Consider the following 26,181-nt stretch of genomic DNA (forward strand, 5'->3'; position numbering starts at 1 on the left):
CTGCTCTCCTCGCCGAGAACTGCCCGCCCTCTCGCCGAGAAGCCTCGGCCCGGCGCGCAGCAGCGGCCAGCAGCAAACCATGCTGCCTGCTCATGGAGCCCGGCATATGTAGACTCAAAAAAAATAGGGCAGTCTCTTTATTGGAAAACAATGCAAGGGCAGTGCCCAGGAGGCTTGAAGAATCAATGCTGTAGAGTACAGTGGGGCTGGGGCGGAGGTGGAGGTGGACAGCAGGCATGCAGAAATTACGTCTTGCGGGAGATACTGTGGGATCGAGAAGAAATCGAGCTTCGAATATCGCTGATGCTGCCCGCCTGCGAGCCTCCCCTCTGATCGCTGACACAGGCCATGGGGAAGACGCCTTCCTCGCCTGACCTGACGTTCTTTCCGATACACCAGCCATCGTCATAGACATAAATGACTTGAATGGCTGCGGGCGGGAGACAATGGGGAGTGTCAGTAAGAAGGGTCGCTGGACGGCGCAGTGTATGGGGGGCACTTCAAAGCCAGGTTGCAATCGCAGGCTGAGACTCACCATCGCCCGGGAACACCTTGAGCTCGTCAAAAGCCTGTGGAATCCATCCGGATACAGCCGTATACATGCGAACCTGGCTCTCGGCGGTGGTTTGGGAGACGAGGCTCTCGGCCACGACGCTCGATTGGACATCTTCTTTGAGGAACGAGACCGTCGAGGCTGCATCTTTGGTTTGCAGGCGGGATTGGTCGGTCTGCAGGCGAGACTGCTCCGTCTGAGTAGAGTACATGACGGTTTCTTGAACGACCACTTGGCCAGAGCGCGAGTTGTCCTGCATCATAACGTCCATGATGTCGGTTTCGTCAACTCGGGTGTTCGCGCCAGAGCCAGGACGCACGCGGAAGGGCGATGTGAAGGAGTTGCGAGACGATCCCTGGCCAGAGCTGCCGGCGACGGCGAGCGAGGAAGTGGCAGGCGGCGGGCGAGAGAACTTTGTGAGAGGCGACGAATTGCCTGCGAGCGGCGACGAGTTCTTTGGACGGGAGACGGGTGTGCCGATTTTGCCCGGGATCTCGGTTTTGATGGGGATGCTGATGTTCTGCGGCGACTTTTGCCAAGGGTTCTGGGACGAGGACGGGGACGAAGACATGGGCGACGACGACGAGAACGACGACGATGCACCTGCAGCAGCGCCGGAGGAAGTTGTAGCGACCATGGCGGCCCCGGCCCCGGCATTGTTCACGGCAGAGTACAGGCTGTATCGGTAGTCCTGAACAACTTCATTCAGGCGCGGGGCAGAGCTACTGCGATAGCCATTGCCCGTGTTCTCATCGACCCGCCCGACGCTTTTGTAGGGATTGGTGAAGGGTGGATAGCCGGGCTCGAATCGGACGCTCTGGGTCTGCTGCTTCTTTCTGCGGCGCCGAACAAAGAGAATGGAGCCTATGGCGACCAAGGCAAGTACTAGGGCACCTCCGACGGATGAGAGGATGATGGTCAGCGGCGGCGGACCGCTGCTGGCGGTGAAGACTGTGCCATTGGCGGCAGTTCCGTTGGCGCCGACCGAAGATGTGGGTGTGACTTGAGGAGGAGTTGAAGACGCCAACTGGATGACTTGGGTGATGCTGGAGATTGTGGACGGGCTGAGGGTGGGCTGGGCAGAGACTTGGGTGGAGCTGGCGAGTCCCAGAGTCGTCTGCCCAACTGTAGTCGCTCCCGAGGTTCCTGAAGCGATTGGCGCACTGGCTGCAGTTGGGACGACAGAGCCGCCGGATGTCGCTGTCAGCGAAGGAGGCCCCGCAGTGGCCGACCAAGAGACAGTTGCCGAGGGCTGCCATGGCAATGATGTGGCCGAGGGCTGCCATGTTGCTGCTGTTGTGGGGGGTGCCCATGAATAGCTCTTGGGCGGGTTCTGTCGCGGGCGACACTTGTAGTACTTGCCCATGATGTTCTACGATTGCGGATGGGAGACGGGTCTGTGGAGAGGGTGATGGATGGCAGTGGAGGGCGATGGATGGCAGTGGAGGGCGAGGGATGGCAGTGGAGGGCGATGGATGGCAGTGGAGGGCGAGGGATGGCAGTTGCCCAAAGAGCAGAGGCGGATGCGGACGAGGCCGTTACTTGGCCAAAGGTGCCTGGGAGAGTGCCTGGACTCGGCTGCAGCCAGGACCGTGGGAGGCGACCGACCAAAAAAGCAGAACCGACAGGAGCGCGCCGGCCAGAAGTGTCCAAGAGGGCGATTGCGAAGGAGACAGAGGGCAAAGCCGGAGAACGGTGCCGAGAAAGAAATATCCCAGCCCGGCGGTCGCCCCCCGAAGAGGCATGGAGGAGACCTGCGAGGCCCAGAGCCAGACGCACACAGGGCTGCACCGCAACCAAGCCGGCAAAGGACCGTCTGGCTGCTGGCGCCCAAGACGCCCGGCGCAGGAGACAGGGCGCAGCCGCCCCGCCCCGCCGTGGCGCGTTTGGCGGCGGCCGTCGCGTCGGGGGTGCGGGCTGTCGTGTTGCTGCTGCGGCGCTGTGCTTGGTTCAACAATGGAGTCGATATTTCAATCTGGCGCTGGAGTCGATATTTCAATCCACCGCTGGAGTTGATATTTCAATCCATCGCTCGGGGTCTACAGCAGGATGGGGTTCGGCGATCGGGTCCGGCACCAAGGGCCCGTGCAGCCCGTCGCCACTCCAGAATGAGGTGGGGGCCGTTTGGCTGCACAACGAAGCGGGCTCTGCCAGAGCCCCGAGCGGCTCTTTCTTTTGGGACCTGGACAAACATGTCCCCAGACGGGCGTGCAAGTGATCGACGACATCAACGACAACAGCGGTCATGAGCCGATGTGGGACACGGATGAACCCAGCCCGAAATGCAGACCAGCGAATCCCCGTCGGCGCGGCTCCGTCGCCAACGATAACCGGCCGGCCCGACTCAAGAACAGCCTTGATCGCAACACCATTATGCGTGGGGTGGTTTGCATTGATACAAATTGTATTTGGTCCCGCAGCGCTCGCATCCCGCGGTCTTTCCTCGCAGGCCATGGCCACCGACCCCGCATCCATGAAGGTCACATCGCCTTCATGTTCTTTGTCGCTGGTGGCCTTGGTTCGTCAGAATGTTGCGCGTGGCTGCTCCCTGCCGGGTCGCATGTCTTTTGCCCGTCGTCTCCAGGGCATCCATGTCCGCAGTCTGGGCGGTCTCGTCGCTCCGGCGCACGATGTTGGTGACCGCGACGCACTTTATCGAGCCGAGTTGACATGGCCACAGACCTTGCATGTCCGCAGATCGGTGCTGGCATAGAACTTTTCAATCACCGGCTTGAGCTGGACTCCCAGATTGGTGCAGTAGAAGGACTCTTCGTATACGATCGTAAGGTTCTTGCGACACTCCTCATTTTCGCAGTACCATCGCATCGAATCTGGCCAGCAAAGATCGGCATGGTCAGATCGACTCTGTCGCAGGCTACACTCATCATCAAGGCGACTGCAAGCTGATCGACAGAATCGCGACGGCATGTTTCTGCGAGCTGCCATCTCCCTACCAAGCTTGCCCTCCGGTCGCTGGACTTCCATCACAACGCCGACAGTATTCTCGAACCGGATGGGGTTATGAGGGACGTTCGCTGTTTGTCGTGAGATTCAAGTGCCAGACCGTGACCACAATCGGGACGCATTGTAGCGCAGAGCAGACGGAAAAGTCAATCGAGCTATTCGCCATCCTGTTGGCGAGTGTGCAGGCGGCCAGAACCGTTGTTCGCACGGCCAACAGCGGGTGGCGGTCTATTGACCCGTCTCGCGCCATCGCCTGGATGGGCCAAGCCCTGATCCTGATCCTGATCTTGCTCCTGCTCCTGCCCAGACCGAAACTTACGCGGCAGCAGAAACATATCGCCTTCGCGGATGTCGATATCCCGGAACACGCCGTCGTCCAGGACCCTGAGAACCATGTCGCCCTTGTGCTGGTAGAACCACTCCTCCGTGGGATTGACGTGGAAATCGGTGCGAGCATTGGGGCCGCCGATGGCCATCACCACAAAGTTACTCGAGTTCCAGAGACAAAAGTTGCCAACGGGCGGCTTGAGCTTGTCGGCGTTTTCGCTGAGCCACCTGGGGAAGTTGATGGGTGCGGAAAGAGGCATGCTGTGCGGATCCAGGCGTCTGGCAGTGCTGTCGTCTGTTGTTGTTGGAGAAGAGGAGCAAGAAGGCAATGGCGTGCAGCGGGATGGAGGATGGTAAGGAGAGCCAAGACCGATCTGGGTGGTGCTGCTGCTTGCTCCTGAGCTTCGCGCACTGCTGGTCATTTGCAATCGTCTTCCTGCCTCCATGTGACTCAACCCTGGGCTGCGCAGCGATCCAGCCGGATCGATCTGCTATCGCTGGCTTGACTGGATCGAGCCTGTCGAGCCGGCTTTGGCTGGATCGAACCGCGCCAATTTCACATGGCGCCGGTGCTCGATCATGCTCCTCCGGCCGCGGCCCGATGATCATAACCGCCCCGCCCGCCCCAGCATCTCCCCCCAACGTCTGCACTCTGTCCCGAGCCGAAGCAGATTCAGGACCGGTGAGGGGCCAGCTGGCTGTATTGACGCTTCTCGACCTGCATGTTCCTCACAGCGGCATATCCGATCACCGCCCGGCGTTCATGACCGGGATCTCACAAACGCGCTCCCACGCACTCACAGGCTTCTGTCGCCGCAATTTCCATCCCAAAGCTTCTCTTTCCCAGCAACCTTTCTCCCAGAAGCTCTTTGAAACGATAGACAGCATCTAGCCATGGCCCAGCCACGCCTCCCCATCCCCGACCTCGACAAGACCATGGCGCTCTTTCTCCGTTCTCTGGAGCCAATGCTTAGCCCAGGCGAACTGCATCTGGCGGCCGAGCGTGTCCGCAAGTTTACCGACCCAGACAAGGGCGTCGGACAGCTGCTCCAGGGACGTCTGAAGCAACACGATAGTCTGCAAAAGAACTCGTGGATCGAGGACTGGTGGTAAGCAACGGCGCTCAGGCTCGTGCCGTCCACTGATGCTGATCCATCGGTGTGGGTTGCCCTGGATATGCGTATGGCTCGTGGCGTTCTCACCCTTCAGGCCCGCATCCAGCATGTTCAGTATTTCCTCTCGGCGCTCGCTCGCGCTATCGACCCTGTTGCATTTATGTCACTTGACTATATCGCCCTGCGTGCGCATTGTGCCTCTCTGTCGATGATGGGTTCTGGCACTCACCCAGTGTCGCACTACTCCCTCCGTGTTGTGGCCCCAGGCTCCGTCTCGCATATCATTCCTGGAGAGAGCCGCTCATGGTCCACTCAAACTGGTACGTCGTCTTTCGTGACGAAGTCGAAACCCTCTGCACCTCGTCCTCATACGGCAGGTTCCTTGAGGCTGTTTCCGGAGCTCCCTTGGCTCCCTCCTTCGGCATTGGCGACTATAGCGCCTTCCAAATCAGAAGGGCGGCTGGATTTATCGCGAACCTCCTCAAGTACAAGGACCTGATTGACAGGTACAGCTCACTTTCCTCGAGGCATATACAGCGACCCTGAGGCGACACTCAATACTCTTGACTGAGAACCTGTGCACTCACTAACGTGGCTCTCGGCCATACTCTATCACCCTGGCTGATCGCTTGCTCCATCGCCTGCAATCGATCCAGAAACGAGATCCCAACCGAGCCCGGGGCCGCCAAAGGCAACGTCGGTCTCTGCCTTGACCAATATCGATGGCTCTTCGGCGTCACTCGTGTGCCTCGCCCCGAGTGCGATGAGAATGTTGGCCCGTATACAAACTCCCGACACATTGTTGTCTTGGTCAAAGGACAGATCTACCGCATGGATATCTGCGATCCATTTGGATCCCGTCTGGGTCTGGTTTCTTTGCAGAGGTGAGTCGATCAGCACATTTGGAACTCGCCACTCTTGAACTGCATGAGTGCGGTCGCGGGTTTCTGACCACCGTTTGGAACGGATCCTTCTCTTCTTGGCTCACAGGCAGCTCGAGTGGATCGTTAGAGACGTTGAGGGCTCGACCCGTCGCGAGCGTCCCATTGGATTGCTCACGGCTATTCACCGAGACCGCTGGGCTCAGGTGAGCCTTGCAGTTGGACAAGAGGCTCGTGAGATTCAGTCTTGCATTTGCAGCGAAGTCTGATCCAGCTTCTCCACTGACGCGCATGACTTATGCTCTGCCAAAAGATGTACTCGTACATCCGCCACCTTTCGCCCGAGAATGCATCCAACTTGGAGATCATTCAAACGTCTTTGTTCGCAATCGCTCTTGACGACTACAGGCTCTCGGAAGGCGTAACCTACATTGCACGTAAGGATGAAATGCCGTCCCCCAAAGATCCGCTTTGAGCTCGTGGTGCAGCGGGTGGATGAAGGAATGAGTGAATGGGCGTTGGGCGGCGATCCGTGAAAGAACAGTCGTACGTTGGGCCCACCTGGTACATCGTGCTGGCAGATTTTGGGCTGGCGAGTTTCGCTCCCCTCCAAGCTTCTTCGATGATGGCACTAACGTTGGTGATCTGGATATCCGCACACCGGCAAACGATCGAATCCCTCGCCTCACGGCTTGGCACCTAGGAAACTGCTTCCACGGCTTCCGCGGTCGCAATCGGTGGTTCGACAAGTCATTCACAGTGATCGTGTCGTCGGATGGACACGCTGGTTTGAACGGTGAACACTCGCCCTGTGATGCGCTTGTGCCCTGTCTCATGGCCGACTTTATCCTCAAAAAGTATATTTGCGATCCCTTTGCTTCTCTGGTCTGAGTCTGGTTGGGGCGCTCGCAGCATAGATCCTCGTCGCACTGCATACCGCGGCTTGGCTCGAGGCGAGTTACTTCTTGATTCTGACCTCATTTGGCCTTGCCCTGCAGCGAGCCGGCTCAGGACTCGAGTGACCTACCTCCTGGCACTGGTCTTCCTCAGCCGCATCGACTCAGATGGAGCGTTGATCAGCGAGTCGAAGATGCCATCCACTTGGCCCAAGAGGAGGTCGATGGCATTATCAGCAACAGCGATGTCCGTGTCATGGAGTTTGCTGGCTTTGGATCCACCTTTATCAAACAGAAGGGTATGTTGGCAATAGCTGCACTTGTCTGATAGCCGAGAGACTGTGGACCGGAATCACTCGACTGTTTTCATGCAAGACATCTGCACGCCGGGGAGGACATATTGCGTTGCGATATCCTGGGTACATGTTCTTGGTCATGACAATCAGAGATTCGGCCGTGCGGCCTGCAGCATTCGCAAAGCTTCCGCAGCCTTTGCTACTCGGTTTCATTGGCTGCTTGTCCTAGTTTTCATGTTGCGCTTCTATCCGACCCCATTCTGATACCGCAATCTTGTCCGCGGTCCCTCCAAAACACATGTGCGACTCCGCGACCGGCTCGACGTTCGGCCCATCTTCACCGCCAAAAACGTGGCCGTCCTCACATGGTCCTCTGTTTGCCATCGCAGCCAAGGTGAGCCCCGACGCTTACATGCAGATGGCTCTCCAGCTGGCCTTTTACCGGATGCACGGGCGGCTCCCAGCGGTGTACGAGACAGCAAGTGTCCGCCGCTTCATCCACGGCAGAACCGAAACATGCCGATCGCTTTCCAGCGAGTCGGCCGCCTTTGTGCGATCCTTTGACCAAACCACTGTGCCGGTAAGCATCCAGTCACGGCTACTGATTGAGGTGGAAGTGATGTTGCTGAGCGTGGCTGTGTAAATGGACAATATTGTTGCCGTGGGCGAGTGGCCTGGCTCCACGGAAGCCATGAATACAGCTCTGGAAGAAGCCTGCGCTGCCCTTTGTCCGCTGGGCCATGTGGCAGGCTGTGATAATGCTGTTGCGTCTCCAGTAGTCACCTAACACTGCCGTACCACTCTCAGGGCAACGTCAAGGTCGGTTTGTTACGCAAGGCATGCTCGGCCCATGTCGCATATCTCTCCACCGCATCAAAGGCTCATGGCTGCGATCGCCATATGCTGGGCTTGAAGATGTGCATCAATTCACCAGGCGAAGCACCCTTGAACCCCGAGAGCGTCAGAATCTTGACCGACCCGCTTTATGCGCAATCGAGCCACTGGCAGCTCTCGACCAGTGGGCTCTTTTCCAACGTCACTCTGCTTGCCACCGGATTCGGCGCAGTCGCGCCCGATGGTTACGGACTCAACTACATCATCAACCCGAACATCATCCGTGCCGGCATCGAGTCCAAGCACGGCTATCCCAACACCAGCACACCCAAATTTATCGAGCACTTGCAGCGAGCCTTGGTGGACCTTCGACAGCTCATCGAGGACACCCCGGACGCTTCGAAGCTGTAGTGGGCCTCCATGGAGACGACCTCAGGGGCTTGGGTGTGCCTGAGCGCACTGGGTTCGCAGGACAGAACACGTTGGGAGCATTCTCGGAACATGCCAAGCTCAGCCAATGTCTCGTTGCGGGGTAAACAAATGCTCTCCGAGGACATCTGATATTGCGCGCTCGAAATTTGCCAGAAATGAGAGACTCTTTTTGTTTATTTCATTTGCTCTCCTCAAACGTCCAGAGAGGATGGCGGGGGCACGAAACAGGGAAACCAAGGATCACCACGCAAAGTGTGTACTTTGGCCGCGCGACGCCAGGCTGGACAATGCTCCGTTCGCACCAACAACAGAAACAAGAGTAAAACACAAGCAGAATGACGATGTACCCCCCCCCAGAGAGCGCCATCGTTTGTGCAGCCTCGGGTCGAGTGGTTTAGGCCTGCTCGACGGCATCCAGCTCGCTAGGGGGAGGAACGTACAGGAAGCGGTTGGGGGTGCGCGAGCCGCGGGGGACGTTCGAGATCAGGTTCTTCTTGGAGAGACGAATGAGGCGGGCCTTCAGGACGGCAGGGGAGAGGTCCTCATATTCGGGGCGGCTAAGGAGGGCAGCAATGGCACCGCAGACGTGCGGCGAGGCCATAGACGTGCCCGAAATCACGTTGGTCGCAACATTCGAGCCGATCCAGGCCGAGAGAATGTCCTGGCCGGGAGCGATGATATCCACACACGATCCCCAGTTGGAGAACCAGGCGCGAGCGTCGTCGCTGTTGGAAGCAGCCACCGTCACGGCCTTGGCGGCAGCAGCGGGGGAGGAGTTGCAGGCATCGCGGTTCTCGTTGCCAGCAGCGACAGCAAAGTGAATGCCGGCGGCGACGGCGGCGTTAACGGCAGCATCGAGCGCAGGCGACTTGCCACCACCCAGGGACATGTTGGCAACCGACTTGGCCTTCTTGCCCTTCTTGCGGAGAGCCTCGTCCTCACGGCGATGGGCTTCGACGGCCCAGTCGATGCCGCCAAGGACATCACTCATCGAGCCGGAGCCGTTGGAGCGCAGGACTTTGACGGCAACAATCTTGGCCTTCTTGGCAACGCCGAAGGTCTTGCCAGCAATAGTGCCTGAGACGTGGGTGCCGTGGCCGTTGCCATCGGCATCTTCATCGCCCTCAGGGATAGTGGCGCCCCAGACGGCACGGCCTTCAAAATCGACATGATGGATGTTGACACCAGTGTCGATGACGTAGCTGCAGAGGAGCCGTGAGGTTGGATGTATTAGCGAGGAAAGCGGAGCGACCAGCGTCGAGGAATACGCATTGATCAACGGACGAGTGAGGGAGGAGAGATTGGGCGGAAACAGTTGTGCAAGGAAAGAGGTGCATGGCCAAGTGCCGTCAGCGCAGGCTCTCCGATCAAAGTCGGCCGATATCCCTGCCGCGCGAATCGGCTCAGAGCGAGAACCTCCGCACCGGAGTCAAGGGACGACGAGCAGCCCATGCGCCAAGAGTCCGACTTACGCAGTCACGCCCTCTCCGGCGTCGGGGTAGTAGGAGTAAGTGTTGGCGTCCTCGCCTTCGGGATGGGTAGCGTGCGAGATGCGGGCAAGTCCCCAGGGAGCGTCGACTTGGTCCTCGGTGACGTAGACAACAGAGTCCTTCTCGACGTAGGCAACGTCGGCGTTGCGCTGCAACTCATGGACGTCGGCCTCGGTGAAGATGCCGACAAAGCCACGGACCTCAGGCGCAATATTGAAGACGTTCTTGATACCGCGGTTGGCGAGAGCCTCCTGGAAGGGATGGCAAATGAGCCGCAGCGACACACACCACACGGGCATGAGATATTAGATAGGTCAGACTATGATATCAGGATCAGGCCCCACGCGATGCAAAGCCAAAGGCACAACAGTCCACCAAGCCGCTCGGGCGAGCGCGACGATCGGCTCATGCCCCAGGGTGAGCGAGTCTGCAGCCCACAAGGAGGCAACTGCTCCGCGATCGCGCGCAGAAGATCAGCGGAGCCAGCGACGCTGCAGAGATCCGACAGAAGCCTCAACACGAACCTTGGTCGAGAGCGTGGTCTGCAAATAGGCCGTGAAGGTCTGGACGTTTCTCAGGAAAGCATCCTGGGAGAGCTCCTCCCTGAAGACAACAATATACGAGTCCTTGATGACGGTGCTGCCGTCGGCAGAGAGGAGAGGGGCGGAAGGAACCACCTCGGTCTTGACGGCCGAGGCCGAAACCTGCAGAAGCAGGGCGAGGGCAACACAGGCGGCCCACAGATAAGCACGCAGAGTGGTCATTGGTGGCGATCAGAGTGCTTGAGCAGGAAAGCCGGGGTATGAGGAAGGGAAAGCGACGGCGACGAGAGAAATACGGAGCGGATGGGGGGCGAAGACTCGAGCCAGGCGGAAGGACTCATCGGGCCAGGGTGGTGGGGCGCGGGCGGAGCGGCCGGTGACTGCGCGTCTGGACAATGGCCCACGGCCACAGTCCCACGATGCCCACGGCATGGGCGAGGACCGGGGGGGTGTCTGGGCTGGTTGAAGGGTGGACTGGTCTGTGCGGATGGCAATGTCCAGCGGGCTGGTTTGGGCAACACAGAGACAGACGTCGGGTGTACCGTCAAATGCCAAGGATGGTGCACAGTCCCCCAAAGGACAGCCGCAAATTGGAGAGAAACACAACCAGCAGTACGAAGCAAGGATCAACCGAGGAAGCAACAGCGATGGAAGAGATCACGACCGCGGACATGAACATTGTTGCGTCTGTGGGAATGCTGACAGGAGAGTCGGACTGGGCGACAGAGGATGCCCTCGGGAGATGGCGGGGTCGAATGGTGGGATGATGGACCTGGGGAATGGTTCACAAAGGCGACAACAGGAGGGACGGCGGACGAGCATTGGAACAGCCGGGGCGACATATGAGGGACGCCATGGTCTTGATTGCGTCTGAACCCATCTCATCAAAGAGGTGGGCAGCTCGGAAGATGACTCGACACGCAGGTGCCATTGAGCCTTAGATAGTGGCGGAGCTCGAGCGCGACCCTTTCGACCGGATCCTGCTTCGGATCTTGATGAGCTTTGGGATGACCTTTTCGTAGAACTTCATAGGAAACAAAATGATCATGGGGAGGACCAAACAAGCAAGCTCCTGGCCGAGCGGGGTGGATATTTGCACTTGGAAAGTTTGGAAGAAGTATGTAACTTGCAATCGAAAGGATCCAAGAAGGATCAGGGCGGTGTATCCAACGATCTTGACCGAGTTGTCGACGGGAGACCGATACGGCATCGTAAAGACCCTGGCAACAGAGCGCGGCAAGCGTGAGTCGACTGGTGGATGATAGTGATGAGCGGGAGGGGTCGGGCAGATAGAGACTGATATGGGCTGGTTTACAGTGATGTTTTCAGGTGCAGACTCGTTATCAAAATCACACCACAACCACACAACCACACAACCACACAACCACACAACCACACAACCACACAACCACATACCGGATCAAGAGAAACATCCACAGCAGTATGACCACGCAATACGTGGTCACATACTCTGAAACGCGTGTACAGTAGGTCAGATTAAAGCCATTCAGGCGTTCATGTTCTTCCAGCTGATCCCATCCCTGCTGCAGTTGAGTTGCCGCTACAGCATCTACACGCACATTTGCACACGATGCACACGATGCACACGATGCACACGATGCACACGGTGCAGACTCCCGCTTACCTCCTCGAGACTGAATAAGAACCGGAACACCGCTGACGACCGAGCGCTCGACCAGATCAATAGGCATCCACCAGTACCACCCTGGTGTGTAGCAGCAGTACAGGATTTGGTATGGGTCGATCTGAGCTGGCTTCGGGACGGCTTTCTCTGTGGCCTCGCCCTTGTAGTGGCGAGTCACATGTTTGTAGATTGAGATTGGAAGAACAAGGCCGAGGGCGACCAACAACACGCCGGCGATAATGCTGAAGACCAGGTGATATCCGACCCAGCACTGGCGAAGTTGGGTGAGACGGCAGGCAGGTTGATAAGTTGTGTGGTTTCGAGGGCATGGTTCGCAACAAACACGGTTCGAGTCGAGTATCATTTGTGAATTCGACAGTGAGAGTGATAGTTGATGTCCAAACATGGAACAGTTTATCATTCGACGAGATTGCGTTGGCGTGTTGGTAACAGTCGTGATCGTTCAAGGAAATACAGATCGATGCAAGAATATGCAAGTTTGGCATCAGCATAGAGCGCTTTGGACATTTCCACAGCCCTTCGTCCGTCACGCTCCATCTCGAGATTTTCAGCGCAGATATCTCATTACCACCAGAACAACGAATCTTCATTGAGGACACTCAGCATCCATCCTATATATCATATCTCTCCACTGGCTCCACTGGCTCCACTGGCTCCACTGGCTCCACTGGCTCCACTGGCTCCACTGGCTCCACTGGCTCACCTGGATTGATGGATAGCTCCACACTACCGGTGGGTATCCCTCGACTTGTCGGCACGAGAGGATGTTGACGGCTGCAGGATATTGTGCGATAATATACCATATGTAGATACATAGTGATAAAGAGCGGATTCCCGTCCAGTGTGAGTAGGGTCTCATTTGTCACAGACGGAGAGCCATTTAATGACTGTAGCAGCAGCGGCTTGCTGTCTTTTGTTCTCTGGATCCTGTGTGCTCATCGCCTGACCCCAGTGGCATACCTGCGTTGTATACTGGCGTGTAGCAGAACAGCAATATCGTCAACATCACTCCGATGTTGGAGTTGCCGAGGCCGCCCTTGAGATGAGGAAAGTAGTGCAGCCACGTCCTGATAGTCTTTTTGGCCAGATGCGAACGAGGCTCCAATGACAGAATTATTCTCGCGATGATGTACCAGAGGATTTGGCACACAAACATCGCAACCGGAATGAAGAAACTCGAGATCATCTTGAGAAGCGAGGTGAACGGGAAAATGCATCCGCTGCTGATACTGATATTTGTGTTGAAGCTCAAGATCGACAGGCTACTTTGGATCAAGTTGTTATCGCTGAAATTGAACATGAACGATATCTGGTAGATGAAGAGCTGTCGGAGAACAAAAAAGCCAGCTCTTAGTAACGAATATGGCCTCCCGTGCGTCTAGGTACGGTGGTGTGCGGAGTGGAGACTGGCTGATGATGCCTTGTGGAGATATGCGACCAAAATATGGCTGTTCATGCTATCCATCCACTGCTCCAAATATATCATCAGACACAGTGATAAAAGCGTTGTCGGATTGTTGTCGGCCCGATTGACTCGGACAACAATGCCTTACCAGATCCACGAAAAAGTTGTCCTTGGACGGTGGAATGATGTAGATGATCCCAACACCAATAAAGGTCAGAAGGAACGTGAAGGTGTACATCAGAGTATTTTGAACCGTATTGTTGCAGTAGACGCATCGGCCGCTCCATTCGTACATTCCATTCGGACAGCTTCCGCAAAGGCTGCGTGGAGTGGATGATCATAGGCACATTCGAGCCCGCATCGGTTGTTGGTGTTGGTGTTGGTGTTGGTGTTGGTGTTGGTGTTGGTGTTGGTGTTGGTGTTGGTGTTGGTGTTGGTGTTGGTGTTGGTGTTGGTGTTGGTGTTGGTGTTGGTGTTGGTGTTGGTGTTGGTGTTGGTGTTGGTGTAGTTGATCACGGAGGACCATCGTATCAGGAGAAATCGTTGTTGGAAGGATTAAAAACAATAGCGATGTCGGGTTTGGGTGTAATATCGGCGGTAGGTAGACACAATCAGCTTACACTCCAAAGTGATTGTTTGAGCAAGTGTTGTTCTCTGATATTGGACATGTACCGGAGCAGCCTGTGTCGATCCGATATGGTGAAAGAATTTCAAACAGATATTCAAGATGGGTCTGAGTAAATACCGTGTGGAGCCAAGCTATTTGGCGTGGATTATTACTCTTGGCCGTCGGGTCAGTTAATGATGGCAGCTATAAATAGGCAATATATGATTCGTATCTATGTCGTCCGCATCTGCGGTGATACTCACAGCGATTGTCGGATCCACAGTAGAGGAATGCACTGGTAATATCCTGCGCACGTGGGTTGTACCAGTAGTTTTCCGTGACCATGAGGGTGCTTCCAGAACATGTTGCTCCAGTTGGACACGGAAGGCAGGACGAGTTGTAGTTGAGATTGTATGTTCCTTATGATATAAATGTGGTGTTGTGGTGGGTGAGAGGGAATAGTATGCAATCCAAAGGTTGCTCTCCAAAAGGAAAAGGGAAAGCAGGCCATACCAGATAAACACGGGGTGCATATCCATTCACCAAGGTTTGAGAGGAACGGCTCCCATCCTGGGGGACAGTCTGTGATGGGTTGTGACGATCACGGTGGTTGAGGTGCATTTCCGGAACCAACCAACACGGTCCGTGGTGGATGATCGAGGTCGAGTCAGCGAAGCGCAGGAGAGCGGCATCAGCCGGAATGGAATGGGCGGGGGTGCAGAGGCGGCCTTGGCTGTCCCTCCTATCCCTCGTCGGCCAAATCCATCCCTCTCTCCGTTTCCATAACCGGGGTCAAAAGCTTCTCGTTCAACTCACTTATGTTGGTGTAATCAAGAGGTATCTGCGTTGAACGAATCGATCAGTTGCGCGCCCAAAATTCTTCCCTTCCGTGGAAATTGCCAATGCTGGAGTGAGTCTCAGCCTCACATGATATAGATTTGAGTTGTGCTCCAGCAACATGACTGATATTCCACCGGCATCCCTCATACTGACGGCTTCCCCATCATACTCACAAATGACGTTCCGTCGTTATTGAGGAATCGACAGCCGCTACATTTCAAGTTGATTGTGCCGTTTTCATACAGTGCAATTGTATTCAAATTTGTGCTGCTGCTATTTGCTCCTTGGTAAGCCTGGATAAGAAAGGGTCTCTTTGGCAAACCCTCTTGTCAGTACCTGAGAAAGTAGCTATGTCGCAGCAGAGGTCCCCGAATCGCCAAATCGTTTCCTCAGCACACTCACATCCATGATTCCTTGGCTGTCGAAGCTTAGTATGCCACTCGCACCGTCAAATGTGAGGTCCTTGACGTACTGAGCAATGTAAGTATAGTTGATCCAAAGTAGCTCGTGGAAGCTCATTGAAGGGCTCTTGTGTATCAAATCCGTCTGCGACCAACACAAAATATAGTCAGGATATGTGTCTCATTGATCTCATTTCGGCAGGTAACTTACCCATGCCAAGGCGATAATGTAAATAACGTCATAGAGTGATCTAAATAGATTGTAATCGTCAACCCAAAGTGAGCGCTGCATTCAATCCATCATCTCAGCCATCCGTGGGGAACTGACCTCAGCGCATCTCCGAAGCTGTCCTCATTCATCGGTGGATATACGGCGGGATCTCCTGCGACCAGCGCTGCCCATTTGGCGCTGAAGTTCTTGAAGCCCGGCCCATCGATTGAAACTTGGGTAGCTGTGATGGACAAGTACATCAGGTTGAGAATTGCGCTGCGATAGTGGGCAGAGTTTATTCGACTGCGCTCTATTCACCTGTGATATATCCCTGAGATGCAAGGACGGGGTCGTCCTGGAACCAGGAGACATTCAAGAAGTCATAGTAGGGCTCGTTCAGCCCCTATCGGCGCTTTTGTGTTAGTCAGTGACGCATAATGTTTCTGCGGTACTCCCGCGCAGTGGCGCTGGCAACTTACCATCCATACATAGTCTCGACCAACAAGGCCGATATTGTAAGCGCTCAAATATAAGTCGGCGCTGTACCATGGCGAAGCGCATAGCAATATGATATTTGCCCCAGATTCCTTCAGATTTTGGAGAGGAATCACCAATTCGCTGCGATCTCCCTGTGTTGCTCCATAAAAGCCCTGCCAAACTCTGTGTCAGCAGCTCGTTTACTTTCGGCTACGCAGTAAGCCTGCCACTTACCTGTTTCAGAATGACTGCCAAATCAAGTTGATTGGCAATAACCTCAGCATCGGCTAAAGCTGCAGCGTGTCGAAGGAAGAGGTTAATACAGGATCGACAAGCTCAATGCCGAATAGTCGGCCGTCAGAGCACATGTGGGGTTCAAGCTCCATCGCATGCCGCCACCGAATTATTACCTCCCATTCCTGATGTGTCGCGTCCATACACAATTGCTATCTGTGACCGAAATCCGGCCGTCGTTCAGCGCCCGGGCCAGAGACAGATATTCTTTGGCACTGCTACCCCATGAACATGGCTCTTACCCTCCTCCAACCCATAGCCACCACAAAGGCAAGGCAGGTTTGGATGTAGAGTTTGTTGGGCTCGATAAGACTGACCAGCGACTGGACGTGCAGCGATAATTAGTTTCGTCAAGCCGGATACACGGGACGCTCTCCAATTTCAACCAACCGGATACAGTGTTCTGTTCGAAAGAGTTGTTGCTGCAGTTTGGAGCCCAAACTGGGCTTTCTAATGATGGGAGATTTTGGCATGAATCAGACATGTGCACGCAACGCTCTTGTCGGTCGGATATGATCCGTCACTACCCTCCAAGAGCCATCAATACCTATCTGAGCGACTCCTTGGATTAAAGCAAGCGTGTCCTACCCGATAGTAACCCGAAACCTGGGCCTCGTACTGCGTGAGCTTCACATATATGCAGGTCGTCAGCTCCACGTCACAGCACATCGCACAATATCCTGTCTATGGATCATCGATTGATACCTCGCTACGTGTGTCTCCGATGATGGCCGATACGCCGTCAGACTGAATGAGCTGCAGAATATTTGCTCTGGAAAGCCATCGCCAAGACATTCAGCAGCAGTTCGCGCGCCATTAATGAGACCCATAGCGATCCCCATTGGTGTCAATTGACGAATCAAAGCAGATCCTAGAAGGCTGGGCGTGGCAGATATTCGCGGTATGGCATGGCATGGCATGGCATGGCAACCTACATCCCCTGTGGTGTCGCATCCAGCGAATCGCGGATAACGAATGCGAGGGACACATCTGCTTGCCAGAGAAAAAGCACAGCATATTCAGAGAGCTGGCTCAATCCTGTGTTTGCGAAAGCAGCGAGGAAAGGTTCCTTGCTAACTGTTGAATGCGCAGACAAAGGCTCCTGATACCCGCACCACAGGCCGACTCACGGCATACTTGGCAAAATAGCAGTATTGTTGTTGATCTCGTCGACGGCAATCTGCATGACCTTTGGGATGAACTCGGCCTCCGGATAGTTGTTTAGATCAGACATACAGTATGTCACGCCCAGGACGGCGGTAGCTTGGGCCACCGCGCCGTTCATGAGGGCGAGCCATAGCGATAACCAGTAGTATAGGCGTTGGACATTCATGTTGCTGCCGATAAGAGATTACAAATTGGCTCAAAGCGAAGTCGGATCCGTGACGGATGCCAGAGAACTCATATCTCGTGGGAGCTCGGACCAAATCGGTCTCGGAACAAACGAGCTCGCTTGCATCGTTTCCTCACGTCAGACCCCACCAGCGGCGAATCAGACATGATCGGCACCGCCCTGTTCACAAAATGAACAGGACCCTGTCTTCGGGCGCACGGATCGCACTGTCCGCTACTGAGCACACACTCGTTGATCGATGAATCGATCACTGTCGCTTTCCGCTTCGTGGAAACAAATGATGGAGGGACTCGCATCGACCGCGACATGTGCTGCTCAGAGCTGGACTGGTGTGGCGCAGGGCAGGTGACCGACACATGACCACGGAGTCGCTCGTGTCCAAACGGCGACCATTCTCCAGCGACCTTGGCCGCCCTGATTGCCACAAATCATCCAGGATGACCCCGTCCAGCCGCTCCCCATCGCCGCTGAAGCTGGCCGTTCCCGCATCTCTTCAGCACCGGCCGGCACCAGTGTCGTTTTATTTGAAAGCCGGGCTTCTTGGCTTCGCGATTGGCGCCGCACTGGAGCTGACATTTGTCAAGACCAACTCATGTGAGTGTCGATGATGCTGATGTGGACCAACCGAGCCTGCTGGCAGCATCGCCTGGACCTGTCCGCTCCAGGCTTCCTGTCCGCACAATGGCTAAGGCGGGCGAATTTGCGAGAATCTCCGGCAGCGTATTCTGGCTTATCTTCTCGGAATGGCTAACTGGTCTGTTCTGCTTCCTGCCGACTGGCATTTGCAACGACCTCGTGCTGTCCGGCTTGGCTGTTGTGAATCCATGCCTATTGGTGACGGAACCTGAATTACATCGACAGATGAGATCATGAAGAAGACGCAAGCTCGCAAGCGGCTGCAGGAGCAACTGGACTACGAGGCGCTGCTACAGTACCAAGAAGAGCAGAAGGTCAATGCGACTTCATCGCGCCCATAGCTTCCTTCAACACAACCAACAGATCCGGCCTGTTTTTTGTGCGATCGGCGTTGCTATCGCAGATCCAAATACATCACCCCATCATCGACATCACCTTATGCTGATACGTGAAAGACAAGGCTTCGTATGGACACCCCGATAGGATTGTGGATCGAAATGCAGGAACTCTCCGGATCCTGCGACTCGACATATCCGCGGCGTCTTTGTGCTTCCGACGCTGGATTGGCATATCGATGGTGCGATGGCAGTGCCGAGGGAGCGCAGTAATCAGCAAGATGCGACTTGCAATGAGGCAGAAATAAGCGGAACGGCACCCGCTCTCGTGGGGACAACCGCGATGGCCTCCCGTCCTGGCTGGCGATTGAAGTGCTCTTGTGGAGTTAGGGCGAGAGTGCACATTCTTGAACAGACTCGGCCGATCTTCATGGTGGCGATCGACTGGGTTCATGCTCCGCGGGGCGCTAATGTTGTGATGTGTGCGTGATGCATGCATTCAATCCGTTTAGATAGTTATAGGTGTGGTTCATAAAGCAGAGCGTCTCGCTTCGGGTCGAGCATGTTGTATCTGTCGATGCAGTATCTGCAACAGCGATATTGGCGAAGGCTTGCATGTGTTGGAGGAGCCAGAACAGGCGACCTCATTCATTTCGCGAGTGCTGTGATTCGATCACGTATCATCAATTCTGGTTCGCCAAGTTGCCGCAGATCCACCATGCCAGTCGAATCCACCCAAAATCCTCCGGCTCGTAGCTTCCGGGGATTCATATCAACTCGCCAGATCCTGACGCGCAATAAACCCCGTTCGCCCGCCCCCTTTCCTTTGACCAGCGGCGTCATGTTCCTCCGAAGCCAGAAATGGCTGTGGTTGTGTCTGATTCTGCTTCCACCCCAGCTTTTGCTGGTGCCCGTATCATGCAACACAACCACAAACTTCACCATTGGCCTGAATTACTGCTTTTCCGACTTCTTGGACTACCCCGAAGCTGCCTATCTGGTCTCGGCTGTCCAGCTTGCTATCGATGACATCAACCAGAATACAACATATTTACCGAGTGCGTGAGTCCGAATCATTTGGTGGTCTGATGCAGTGATGGATATTAATGCAAACATCCGATAACCTTTTGCAGACTTTGTCCCTCATCGGCTTATGGGACGATGATGGGTCCGCAAAAGCTAACCTGTTTTGCCGACTGTCGTAGACGTGTCTCTGAGAATGGTGGTCCGCAATTCTCAAGACGACACAGGCACTGGAATGTAGGTGCTGCTTCAATAACGAATCGATTCGCGGCGAGTAACTGAGCCGTGTTGAACTTGCAGGACAACCTTGCTAGATATGATCCAAAACGAAAACATCCACGGGGTCATCGGCGATACCCGCAGTCAGGTACAACCCGGCCAGCACTGTTAGAGGTAGCGACAAACAAGTTGCTCATACCGATGTATTTATTTCAGCTGAACGAATACGAGGCCTCTATAACTGGATACTACGAGGTTTGTTCTCGCGCTAATCCTGCACCGCCAAAGTTGTTTGGAACGATATGCACGCTTGGCTGAGATACACTTGCATTCGTAGGTGCTCCATGTCGGCCTCCAGACATCTGCAACTATTCTATCCAACAAGACCTTGTACCCGGTAGGGTCGAGTGGTGGTCGTGTGATATTCGATATTGCTTATTCTGACAGTACCATGGGATCAGACATTCTTTCGTCTTATTCCGTCAACGCGAACCTTTACTCAAAGCTTCTTTGCGTACATCAAAGCCATGGGATGGAACTCGGTAAGGAACGGAGACGACTGTCGCCGACGATCCAAGCATCGAAGTTACTAATCCCTCGCACAACTGCAGATTGCTATCGTATACGGTCGTGATGGCTTTGGAGAGGGAGGTAAGACACAATCAGCAATCAAAGTGCCCTCTTCATCAACCCCACAGGCTCAAACGTGCGACAATCTGTCATCACAGCTGCCAGCGACGCCGTCGATATAGCGAACAAAATGAACATGAAAATATTGCTGAAGCAGGTAGAAAGGCTGATTTCGGTGCCGTTGTTGCGGAATTAAACTGAACGCAATGCTCCTGAGAACTGGCATGAGCAAGCCGATATCTTGCGAGTTTGGCAAAGTCGTATTCATATTGGAGCGCACAACAACCCTACAGGGATTCTATGGAGCGTCGCTAGGAAATAGAAGCGAGCTTGCCATTCCCGTACAAAATCTCAAATCCTCAGGGGCAAAGATCGTGATCCTCTGCGCTGTTGTGCCATACAGTGCCGATTTCTACTACACTGCTTATCAAAATGGGCTTGTCGGCAGCTCCTATTTTTGGGGGGTAGGTTGAATCCGTTCGAAGGAGTGCTCCGCAAATCGCATACCAATCTCTGATCCTCAATTTGCAGGGATTAAATCCGCCGTACTCGAATACGATTGATCTGTCCTGGTTTGACGCGGATCCCGTCCTGGTAGCACGCGGATATGTCTCTCGTAAGCAATTGGAACGCAACTCCAATGGTGCGAAACATATAATTTACTGCTATATTTTGTTATATAGCAAACAGCAATCCAACCCTGACAAGCGCATTTTACAAATTCTCAAATCGATGGGGAAATCTGTCTTTGACAAATCCGTCAGCTTATCCAACCAACGCCGATATCCAGTCGTTGCTGCAAGCAGGGTAGGCCGAGTGTTGCTTTTCCAACATCAAAGTGTTCTCGAATTGGTTTCATGGACTAAGTTGGCTCTATTTCAGACAATCCTACGATGCAGTATTTCTTATGGCCATGATTTGGGTGAGTTATTGCATGGAGGTGAGCGGTAAATAGCACGCATAGGGCAGAATTAACCTATTTTATCAGCGGCAGAGAATACTGGGAAATCCAGGAATGAGCCCGATCCAAGCCATTACGTACAGTGTCGACTCCGAGCTCAACTACATCAAGAATTATTCATACGAAGGAGTCGGAGCAAAGTACATCTTTGATGAAAACGGAGATATGCAGGTAGGCGAAATGATACTGGGGCATCAACAAAAACACGAGCAATCTAGAGCTCTGATGGGCTACTTGCCTTTGAAAAGAATTCAATATACGTTCAGGCATTCCTCAACACAACCGGAGCCAACATCGAATATCATACAGTCGCCATTTACGAGGACAATGTGATAAACATAAATTGCAGTAATTGCAGTTTTCTGAATAACGACGGGTCGTCAAATGTAAGCAACAGAGTGCGATGAGTGATGGGATTTAGATAGCATCTACGATTATTGGATATGATTCCGACGTTCAACATCAAGAAATTGAGTCACATATACAAGGATCAGCCAAAGTGTCGCAAAATATCACGCTCAAGAGTGGACTGTTTTGAGGTGACGTTCTGACCCGGATATTCATCTCTATGAACTGACTTTGGACGAAGGTACCGAGCGACAAGATCATATTTGGTGGGTCATAGTGAAGTTGCTTGCTGTTGAAAGCAGCTGATGACGGCAACCCCACGAAATGCACGAAGGGCAGAAAGCTGAACCGTTAGACAGCAGGAACATAGATGCAGCCAAGGCCGCCTCTGCACCCCCGCCCATTCCATTCCGGCTGATGCCGCTCTCCTGCGCTTCGCTGACTCGACCTCGATCATCCACCACGGACCGTGTTGGTTGGTTCCGGAAATGCACCTCAACCACCGTGATCGTCACAACCCATCACAGACTGTCCCCCAGGATGGGAGCCGTTCCTCTCAAACCTTGGTGAATGGATATGCACCCCGTGTTTATCTGGTATGGCCTGCTTTCCCTTTTCCTTTTGGAGAGCAACCTTTGGATTGCATACTATTCCCTCTCACCCACCACAACACCACATTTATATCATAAGGAACATACAATCTCAACTACAACTCGTCCTGCCTTCCGTGTCCAACTGGAGCAACATGTTCTGGAAGCACCCTCATGGTCACGGAAAACTACTGGTACAACCCACGTGCGCAGGATATTACCAGTGCATTCCTCTACTGTGGATCCGACAATCGCTGTGAGTATCACCGCAGATGCGGACGACATAGATACGAATCATATATTGCCTATTTATAGCTGCCATCATTAACTGACCCGACGGCCAAGAGTAATAATCCACGCCAAATAGCTTGGCTCCACACGGTATTTACTCAGACCCATCTTGAATATCTGTTTGAAATTCTTTCACCATATCGGATCGACACAGGCTGCTCCGGTACATGTCCAATATCAGAGAACAACACTTGCTCAAACAATCACTTTGGAGTGTAAGCTGATTGTGTCTACCTACCGCCGATATTACACCCAAACCCGACATCGCTATTGTTTTTAATCCTTCCAACAACGATTTCTCCTGATACGATGGTCCTCCGTGATCAACTACACCAACACCAACACCAACACCAACACCAACACCAACACCAACACCAACACCAACACCAACACCAACACCAACACCAACACCAACACCAACACCAACACCAACACCAACACCAACACCAACACCAACACCAACACCAACAACCGATGCGGGCTCGAATGTGCCTATGATCATCCACTCCACGCAGCCTTTGCGGAAGCTGTCCGAATGGAATGTACGAATGGAGCGGCCGATGCGTCTACTGCAACAATACGGTTCAAAATACTCTGATGTACACCTTCACGTTCCTTCTGACCTTTATTGGTGTTGGGATCATCTACATCATTCCACCGTCCAAGGACAACTTTTTCGTGGATCTGGTAAGGCATTGTTGTCCGAGTCAATCGGGCCGACAACAATCCGACAACGCTTTTATCACTGTGTCTGATGATATATTTGGAGCAGTGGATGGATAGCATGAACAGCCATATTTTGGTCGCATATCTCCACAAGGCATCATCAGCCAGTCTCCACTCCGCACACCACCGTACCTAGACGCACGGGAGGCCATATTCGTTACTAAGAGCTGGCTTTTTTGTTCTCCGACAGCTCTTCATCTACCAGATATCGTTCATGTTCAATTTCAGCGATAACAACTTGATCCAAAGTAGCCTGTCGATCTTGAGCTTCAACACAAATATCAGTATCAGCAGCGGATGCATTTTCCCGTTCACCTCGCTTCTCAAGATGATCTCGAGTTTCTTCATTCCGGTTGCGATGTTTGTGTGCCAAATCCTCTGGTACATCATCGCGAGAATAATTCTGTCATTGGAGCCTCGTTCGCATCTGGCCAAAAAGACTATCAGGACGTGGCTGCACTACTTTCCTCATCTCAAGGGCGGCCTCGGCAACTCCAACATCGGAGTGATGTTGACGATATTGCTGTTCTGCTACACGCCAGTATACAACGCAGGTATGCCACTGGGGTCAGGCGATGAGCACACAGGATCCAGAGAACAAAAGACAGCAAGCCGCTGCTGCTACAGTCATTAAATGGCTCTCCGTCTGTGACAAATGAGACCCTACTCACACTGGACGGGAATCCGCTCTTTATCACTATGTATCTACATATGGTATATTATCGCACAATATCCTGCAGCCGTCAACATCCTCTCGTGCCGACAAGTCGAGGGATACCCACCGGTAGTGTGGAGCTATCCATCAATCCAGGTGAGCCAGTGGAGCCAGTGGAGCCAGTGGAGCCAGTGGAGCCAGTGGAGCCAGTGGAGCCAGTGGAGCCAGTGGAGAGATATGATATATAGGATGGATGCTGAGTGTCCTCAATGAAGATTCGTTGTTCTGGTGGTAATGAGATATCTGCGCTGAAAATCTCGAGATGGAGCGTGACGGACGAAGGGCTGTGGAAATGTCCAAAGCGCTCTATGCTGATGCCAAACTTGCATATTCTTGCATCGATCTGTATTTCCTTGAACGATCACGACTGTTACCAACACGCCAACGCAATCTCGTCGAATGATAAACTGTTCCATGTTTGGACATCAACTATCACTCTCACTGTCGAATTCACAAATGATACTCGACTCGAACCGTGTTTGTTGCGAACCATGCCCTCGAAACCACACAACTTATCAACCTGCCTGCCGTCTCACCCAACTTCGCCAGTGCTGGGTCGGATATCACCTGGTCTTCAGCATTATCGCCGGCGTGTTGTTGGTCGCCCTCGGCCTTGTTCTTCCAATCTCAATCTACAAACATGTGACTCGCCACTACAAGGGCGAGGCCACAGAGAAAGCCGTCCCGAAGCCAGCTCAGATCGACCCATACCAAATCCTGTACTGCTGCTACACACCAGGGTGGTACTGGTGGATGCCTATTGATCTGGTCGAGCGCTCGGTCGTCAGCGGTGTTCCGGTTCTTATTCAGTCTCGAGGAGGTAAGCGGGAGTCTGCACCGTGTGCATCGTGTGCATCGTGTGCATCGTGTGCATCGTGTGCAAATGTGCGTGTAGATGCTGTAGCGGCAACTCAACTGCAGCAGGGATGGGATCAGCTGGAAGAACATGAACGCCTGAATGGCTTTAATCTGACCTACTGTACACGCGTTTCAGAGTATGTGACCACGTATTGCGTGGTCATACTGCTGTGGATGTTTCTCTTGATCCGGTATGTGGTTGTGTGGTTGTGTGGTTGTGTGGTTGTGTGGTTGTGTGGTTGTGTGGTTGTGTGGTTGTGTGGTTGTGTGGTTGTGTGGTTGTGTGGTTGTGTGGTTGTGTGGTTGTGTGGTTGTGTGGTTGTGGTGTGATTTTGATAACGAGTCTGCACCTGAAAACATCACTGTAAACCAGCCCATATCAGTCTCTATCTGCCCAACCCCTCCCGCTCATCACTATTATCCACCAGCCGACTCACGCTTGCCGCGCTCTGTTGCCAGGGTCTTTACGATGCCGTATCGGTCTCCCGTCGACAACTCGGTCAAGATCGTTGGATACACCGCCCTGATCCTTCTTGGATCCTTTCGATTGCAAGAAACCTTCTTGCTGCAACAGTACGGCCTTATGACTTCCACGTCGAACGCAATTGTACTGACTATCCTCCTGATTCCTGCAATTGCTCTCATGCCCCTGAAAATCTTTACCAAGCTTCCTTCTCGCGTGCAACACAACGTTCGTACTCGTCTTAGTATGCAGCGACGGCTTCTTGGCACCAGCAGTGATCAATCGCGGCGACCAAGCTCGTCACGATACTCGTCGGAATTGGGACGACGACGATCATCGTCTGTCCCGCCGGTGTAATGCTCAGGATCGTTTACCCTGAATACATCCTCCAACTTTGTTTCCTTATCGCTGTGAATGGATTATCCGTATGCTTCGTCTCCCAATTGAGTGGAGGAAGGGCTCTCGGTTGAAGCATGCGATACTCACGTTCGGGAATCTGTTTCAGTTTCTCGTTCACTGACGAAATGGACAGTGCTTTTGTTCTGGCTTACCACCCCAGTGACAACGCGGCCGTCGCTGTGACGAAGTTGCCGTTTTGCTGACCGGCTCGAGGACAGGGCGAATCGATATCATCGATTACACACAAATATATTGAGCACGATCATCATTACATCATTGACATTTGCCCTGCCAGCCATAGCTTTTCCGCTGCCCTTTGTGACGGATCTAGTTCACTGGATTTATCGATTCGAAGCTTTAGAAGTCGTATGAGCATCGTGAATACATGTCCGACCTTGGAAG

General features: G+C 53.8%; 8 protein-coding genes across 8 annotated transcripts; 4 read left to right on the forward strand and 4 right to left on the reverse strand.

Annotated features, from left to right (window-relative positions):
* Nucleotides 1–109: 109 nt before the first annotated feature.
* On the reverse strand, nucleotides 110–2,370 carry BJ171DRAFT_497887 (uncharacterized protein). The gene is made up of 2 exons (XM_053110315.1): nucleotides 536–2,370; nucleotides 110–430 (listed from the first exon to the last, which is right to left on the reverse strand). The coding sequence occupies exons 1-2, from the start codon at nucleotides 1,917–1,919 to the stop codon at nucleotides 246–248; spliced, it is 1,569 nt and encodes a 522-aa protein (XP_052968537.1). The 5' UTR covers nucleotides 1,920–2,370; the 3' UTR covers nucleotides 110–245.
* Nucleotides 2,371–3,205: 835 nt separating this feature from the next.
* Nucleotides 3,206–4,104, reverse strand: BJ171DRAFT_421924 (3-hydroxyanthranilic acid dioxygenase; the record flags this gene model as incomplete). Its single annotated transcript, XM_053107515.1, has 3 exons — nucleotides 3,206–3,384; nucleotides 3,508–3,588; nucleotides 3,837–4,104. The coding sequence occupies 3 exons, from the start codon at nucleotides 4,102–4,104 to the stop codon at nucleotides 3,206–3,208; spliced, it is 528 nt and encodes a 175-aa protein (XP_052968538.1).
* A 264-nt stretch (nucleotides 4,105–4,368) lies between these two features.
* BJ171DRAFT_30877 (acyltransferase ChoActase/COT/CPT) lies at nucleotides 4,369–8,365 on the forward strand. The gene is made up of 10 exons (XM_053107059.1): nucleotides 4,369–4,526; nucleotides 4,678–4,953; nucleotides 5,226–5,465; nucleotides 5,616–5,843; nucleotides 5,950–6,046; nucleotides 6,154–6,277; nucleotides 6,544–6,697; nucleotides 6,839–7,035; nucleotides 7,422–7,612; nucleotides 7,840–8,365. The coding sequence occupies exons 2-10, from the start codon at nucleotides 4,739–4,741 to the stop codon at nucleotides 8,275–8,277; spliced, it is 1,884 nt and encodes a 627-aa protein (XP_052968539.1). The 5' UTR covers nucleotides 4,369–4,526; nucleotides 4,678–4,738; the 3' UTR covers nucleotides 8,278–8,365.
* A 182-nt stretch (nucleotides 8,366–8,547) lies between these two features.
* BJ171DRAFT_30868 (peptidase S8/S53 domain-containing protein) lies at nucleotides 8,548–10,632 on the reverse strand. The gene is made up of 3 exons (XM_053107058.1): nucleotides 10,313–10,632; nucleotides 9,771–10,039; nucleotides 8,548–9,500 (listed from the first exon to the last, which is right to left on the reverse strand). The coding sequence occupies exons 1-3, from the start codon at nucleotides 10,550–10,552 to the stop codon at nucleotides 8,693–8,695; spliced, it is 1,317 nt and encodes a 438-aa protein (XP_052968540.1). The 5' UTR covers nucleotides 10,553–10,632; the 3' UTR covers nucleotides 8,548–8,692.
* A 355-nt stretch (nucleotides 10,633–10,987) lies between these two features.
* Nucleotides 10,988–17,516, reverse strand: BJ171DRAFT_597607 (periplasmic binding protein-like I; the record flags this gene model as incomplete). The annotated part of the gene is made up of 24 exons (XM_053114770.1): nucleotides 10,988–11,550; nucleotides 11,747–11,801; nucleotides 11,976–12,246; nucleotides 12,700–12,770; nucleotides 12,957–13,320; nucleotides 13,550–13,721; nucleotides 14,022–14,082; nucleotides 14,272–14,427; nucleotides 14,522–14,590; nucleotides 14,825–14,849; nucleotides 15,022–15,159; nucleotides 15,251–15,394; nucleotides 15,461–15,500; nucleotides 15,578–15,701; nucleotides 15,779–15,863; nucleotides 15,940–16,110; nucleotides 16,172–16,230; nucleotides 16,348–16,387; nucleotides 16,474–16,554; nucleotides 16,622–16,681; nucleotides 16,820–16,858; nucleotides 16,937–17,003; nucleotides 17,167–17,221; nucleotides 17,369–17,516. 24 exons carry the CDS (start codon nucleotides 17,514–17,516, stop codon nucleotides 11,268–11,270), a joined length of 2,778 nt encoding a protein of 925 aa, XP_052968541.1. The 3' UTR covers nucleotides 10,988–11,267.
* Nucleotides 17,517–18,022: 506 nt separating this feature from the next.
* Nucleotides 18,023–18,562, forward strand: BJ171DRAFT_579957 (uncharacterized protein; the record flags this gene model as incomplete). The annotated part of the gene is made up of 2 exons (XM_053114002.1): nucleotides 18,023–18,179; nucleotides 18,447–18,562. 2 exons carry the CDS (start codon nucleotides 18,023–18,025, stop codon nucleotides 18,560–18,562), a joined length of 273 nt encoding a protein of 90 aa, XP_052968542.1.
* A 712-nt stretch (nucleotides 18,563–19,274) lies between these two features.
* Nucleotides 19,275–22,014, forward strand: BJ171DRAFT_579958 (periplasmic binding protein-like I; the record flags this gene model as incomplete). Its single annotated transcript, XM_053114003.1, has 13 exons — nucleotides 19,275–19,614; nucleotides 19,762–19,816; nucleotides 19,880–19,946; nucleotides 20,015–20,053; nucleotides 20,136–20,195; nucleotides 20,260–20,340; nucleotides 20,410–20,449; nucleotides 20,527–20,585; nucleotides 20,722–20,892; nucleotides 20,960–21,044; nucleotides 21,442–21,560; nucleotides 21,638–21,718; nucleotides 21,979–22,014. 13 exons carry the CDS (start codon nucleotides 19,275–19,277, stop codon nucleotides 22,012–22,014), a joined length of 1,233 nt encoding a protein of 410 aa, XP_052968543.1.
* A 179-nt stretch (nucleotides 22,015–22,193) lies between these two features.
* Nucleotides 22,194–26,140, forward strand: BJ171DRAFT_597609 (uncharacterized protein; the record flags this gene model as incomplete). The annotated part of the gene is made up of 10 exons (XM_053114771.1): nucleotides 22,194–22,333; nucleotides 22,428–22,583; nucleotides 22,773–22,833; nucleotides 23,134–23,305; nucleotides 23,535–23,898; nucleotides 24,085–24,155; nucleotides 24,609–24,879; nucleotides 25,054–25,108; nucleotides 25,377–25,608; nucleotides 26,111–26,140. The coding sequence occupies exons 2-10, from the start codon at nucleotides 22,502–22,504 to the stop codon at nucleotides 26,138–26,140; spliced, it is 1,338 nt and encodes a 445-aa protein (XP_052968544.1). The 5' UTR covers nucleotides 22,194–22,333; nucleotides 22,428–22,501.
* Between the last annotated feature and the right edge of the window lie 41 nt (nucleotides 26,141–26,181).

Source organism: Polychytrium aggregatum, assembly GCF_025602895.1.
Source record: "Polychytrium aggregatum strain JEL109 chromosome Unknown BJ171scaffold_11, whole genome shotgun sequence".
NCBI classification, from domain to species: domain Eukaryota; kingdom Fungi; phylum Chytridiomycota; class Chytridiomycetes; order Polychytriales; genus Polychytrium; species Polychytrium aggregatum.

What these genes read in the sequence shown, in the direction of transcription:
- BJ171DRAFT_497887 (XM_053110315.1), bottom strand. Translation starts at nt 1,919, where the DNA reads ATGGGCAAGTACTACAAGTGTCGCCCGCGACAGAACCCGCCCAAGAGC. An exon ending in CAAGGTGTTCCCGGGCGATG is followed by an intron (nt 431 to 535) that starts GTGAGTCTCAGC and finishes TCCCGCCCGCAG; the next exon opens with CCATTCAAGTCATTTATGTC.
- BJ171DRAFT_30868 (XM_053107058.1), bottom strand. Translation starts at nt 10,552, where the DNA reads ATGACCACTCTGCGTGCTTATCTGTGGGCCGCCTGTGTTGCCCTCGCC. An exon ending in AGACCACGCTCTCGACCAAG is followed by an intron (nt 10,040 to 10,312) that starts GTTCGTGTTGAG and finishes CATCCCTTCCAG; the next exon opens with GAGGCTCTCGCCAACCGCGG. An exon ending in GCCGGAGAGGGCGTGACTGC is followed by an intron (nt 9,501 to 9,770) that starts GTAAGTCGGACT and finishes GCTCCTCTGCAG; the next exon opens with CTACGTCATCGACACTGGTG.
- BJ171DRAFT_30877 (XM_053107059.1), top strand. Translation starts at nt 4,739, where the DNA reads ATGGCCCAGCCACGCCTCCCCATCCCCGACCTCGACAAGACCATGGCG. An exon ending in TCGTGGATCGAGGACTGGTG is followed by an intron (nt 4,954 to 5,225) that starts GTAAGCAACGGC and finishes TTGTGGCCCCAG; the next exon opens with GCTCCGTCTCGCATATCATT. An exon ending in ACCGAGACCGCTGGGCTCAG is followed by an intron (nt 6,047 to 6,153) that starts GTGAGCCTTGCA and finishes CTCTGCCAAAAG; the next exon opens with ATGTACTCGTACATCCGCCA.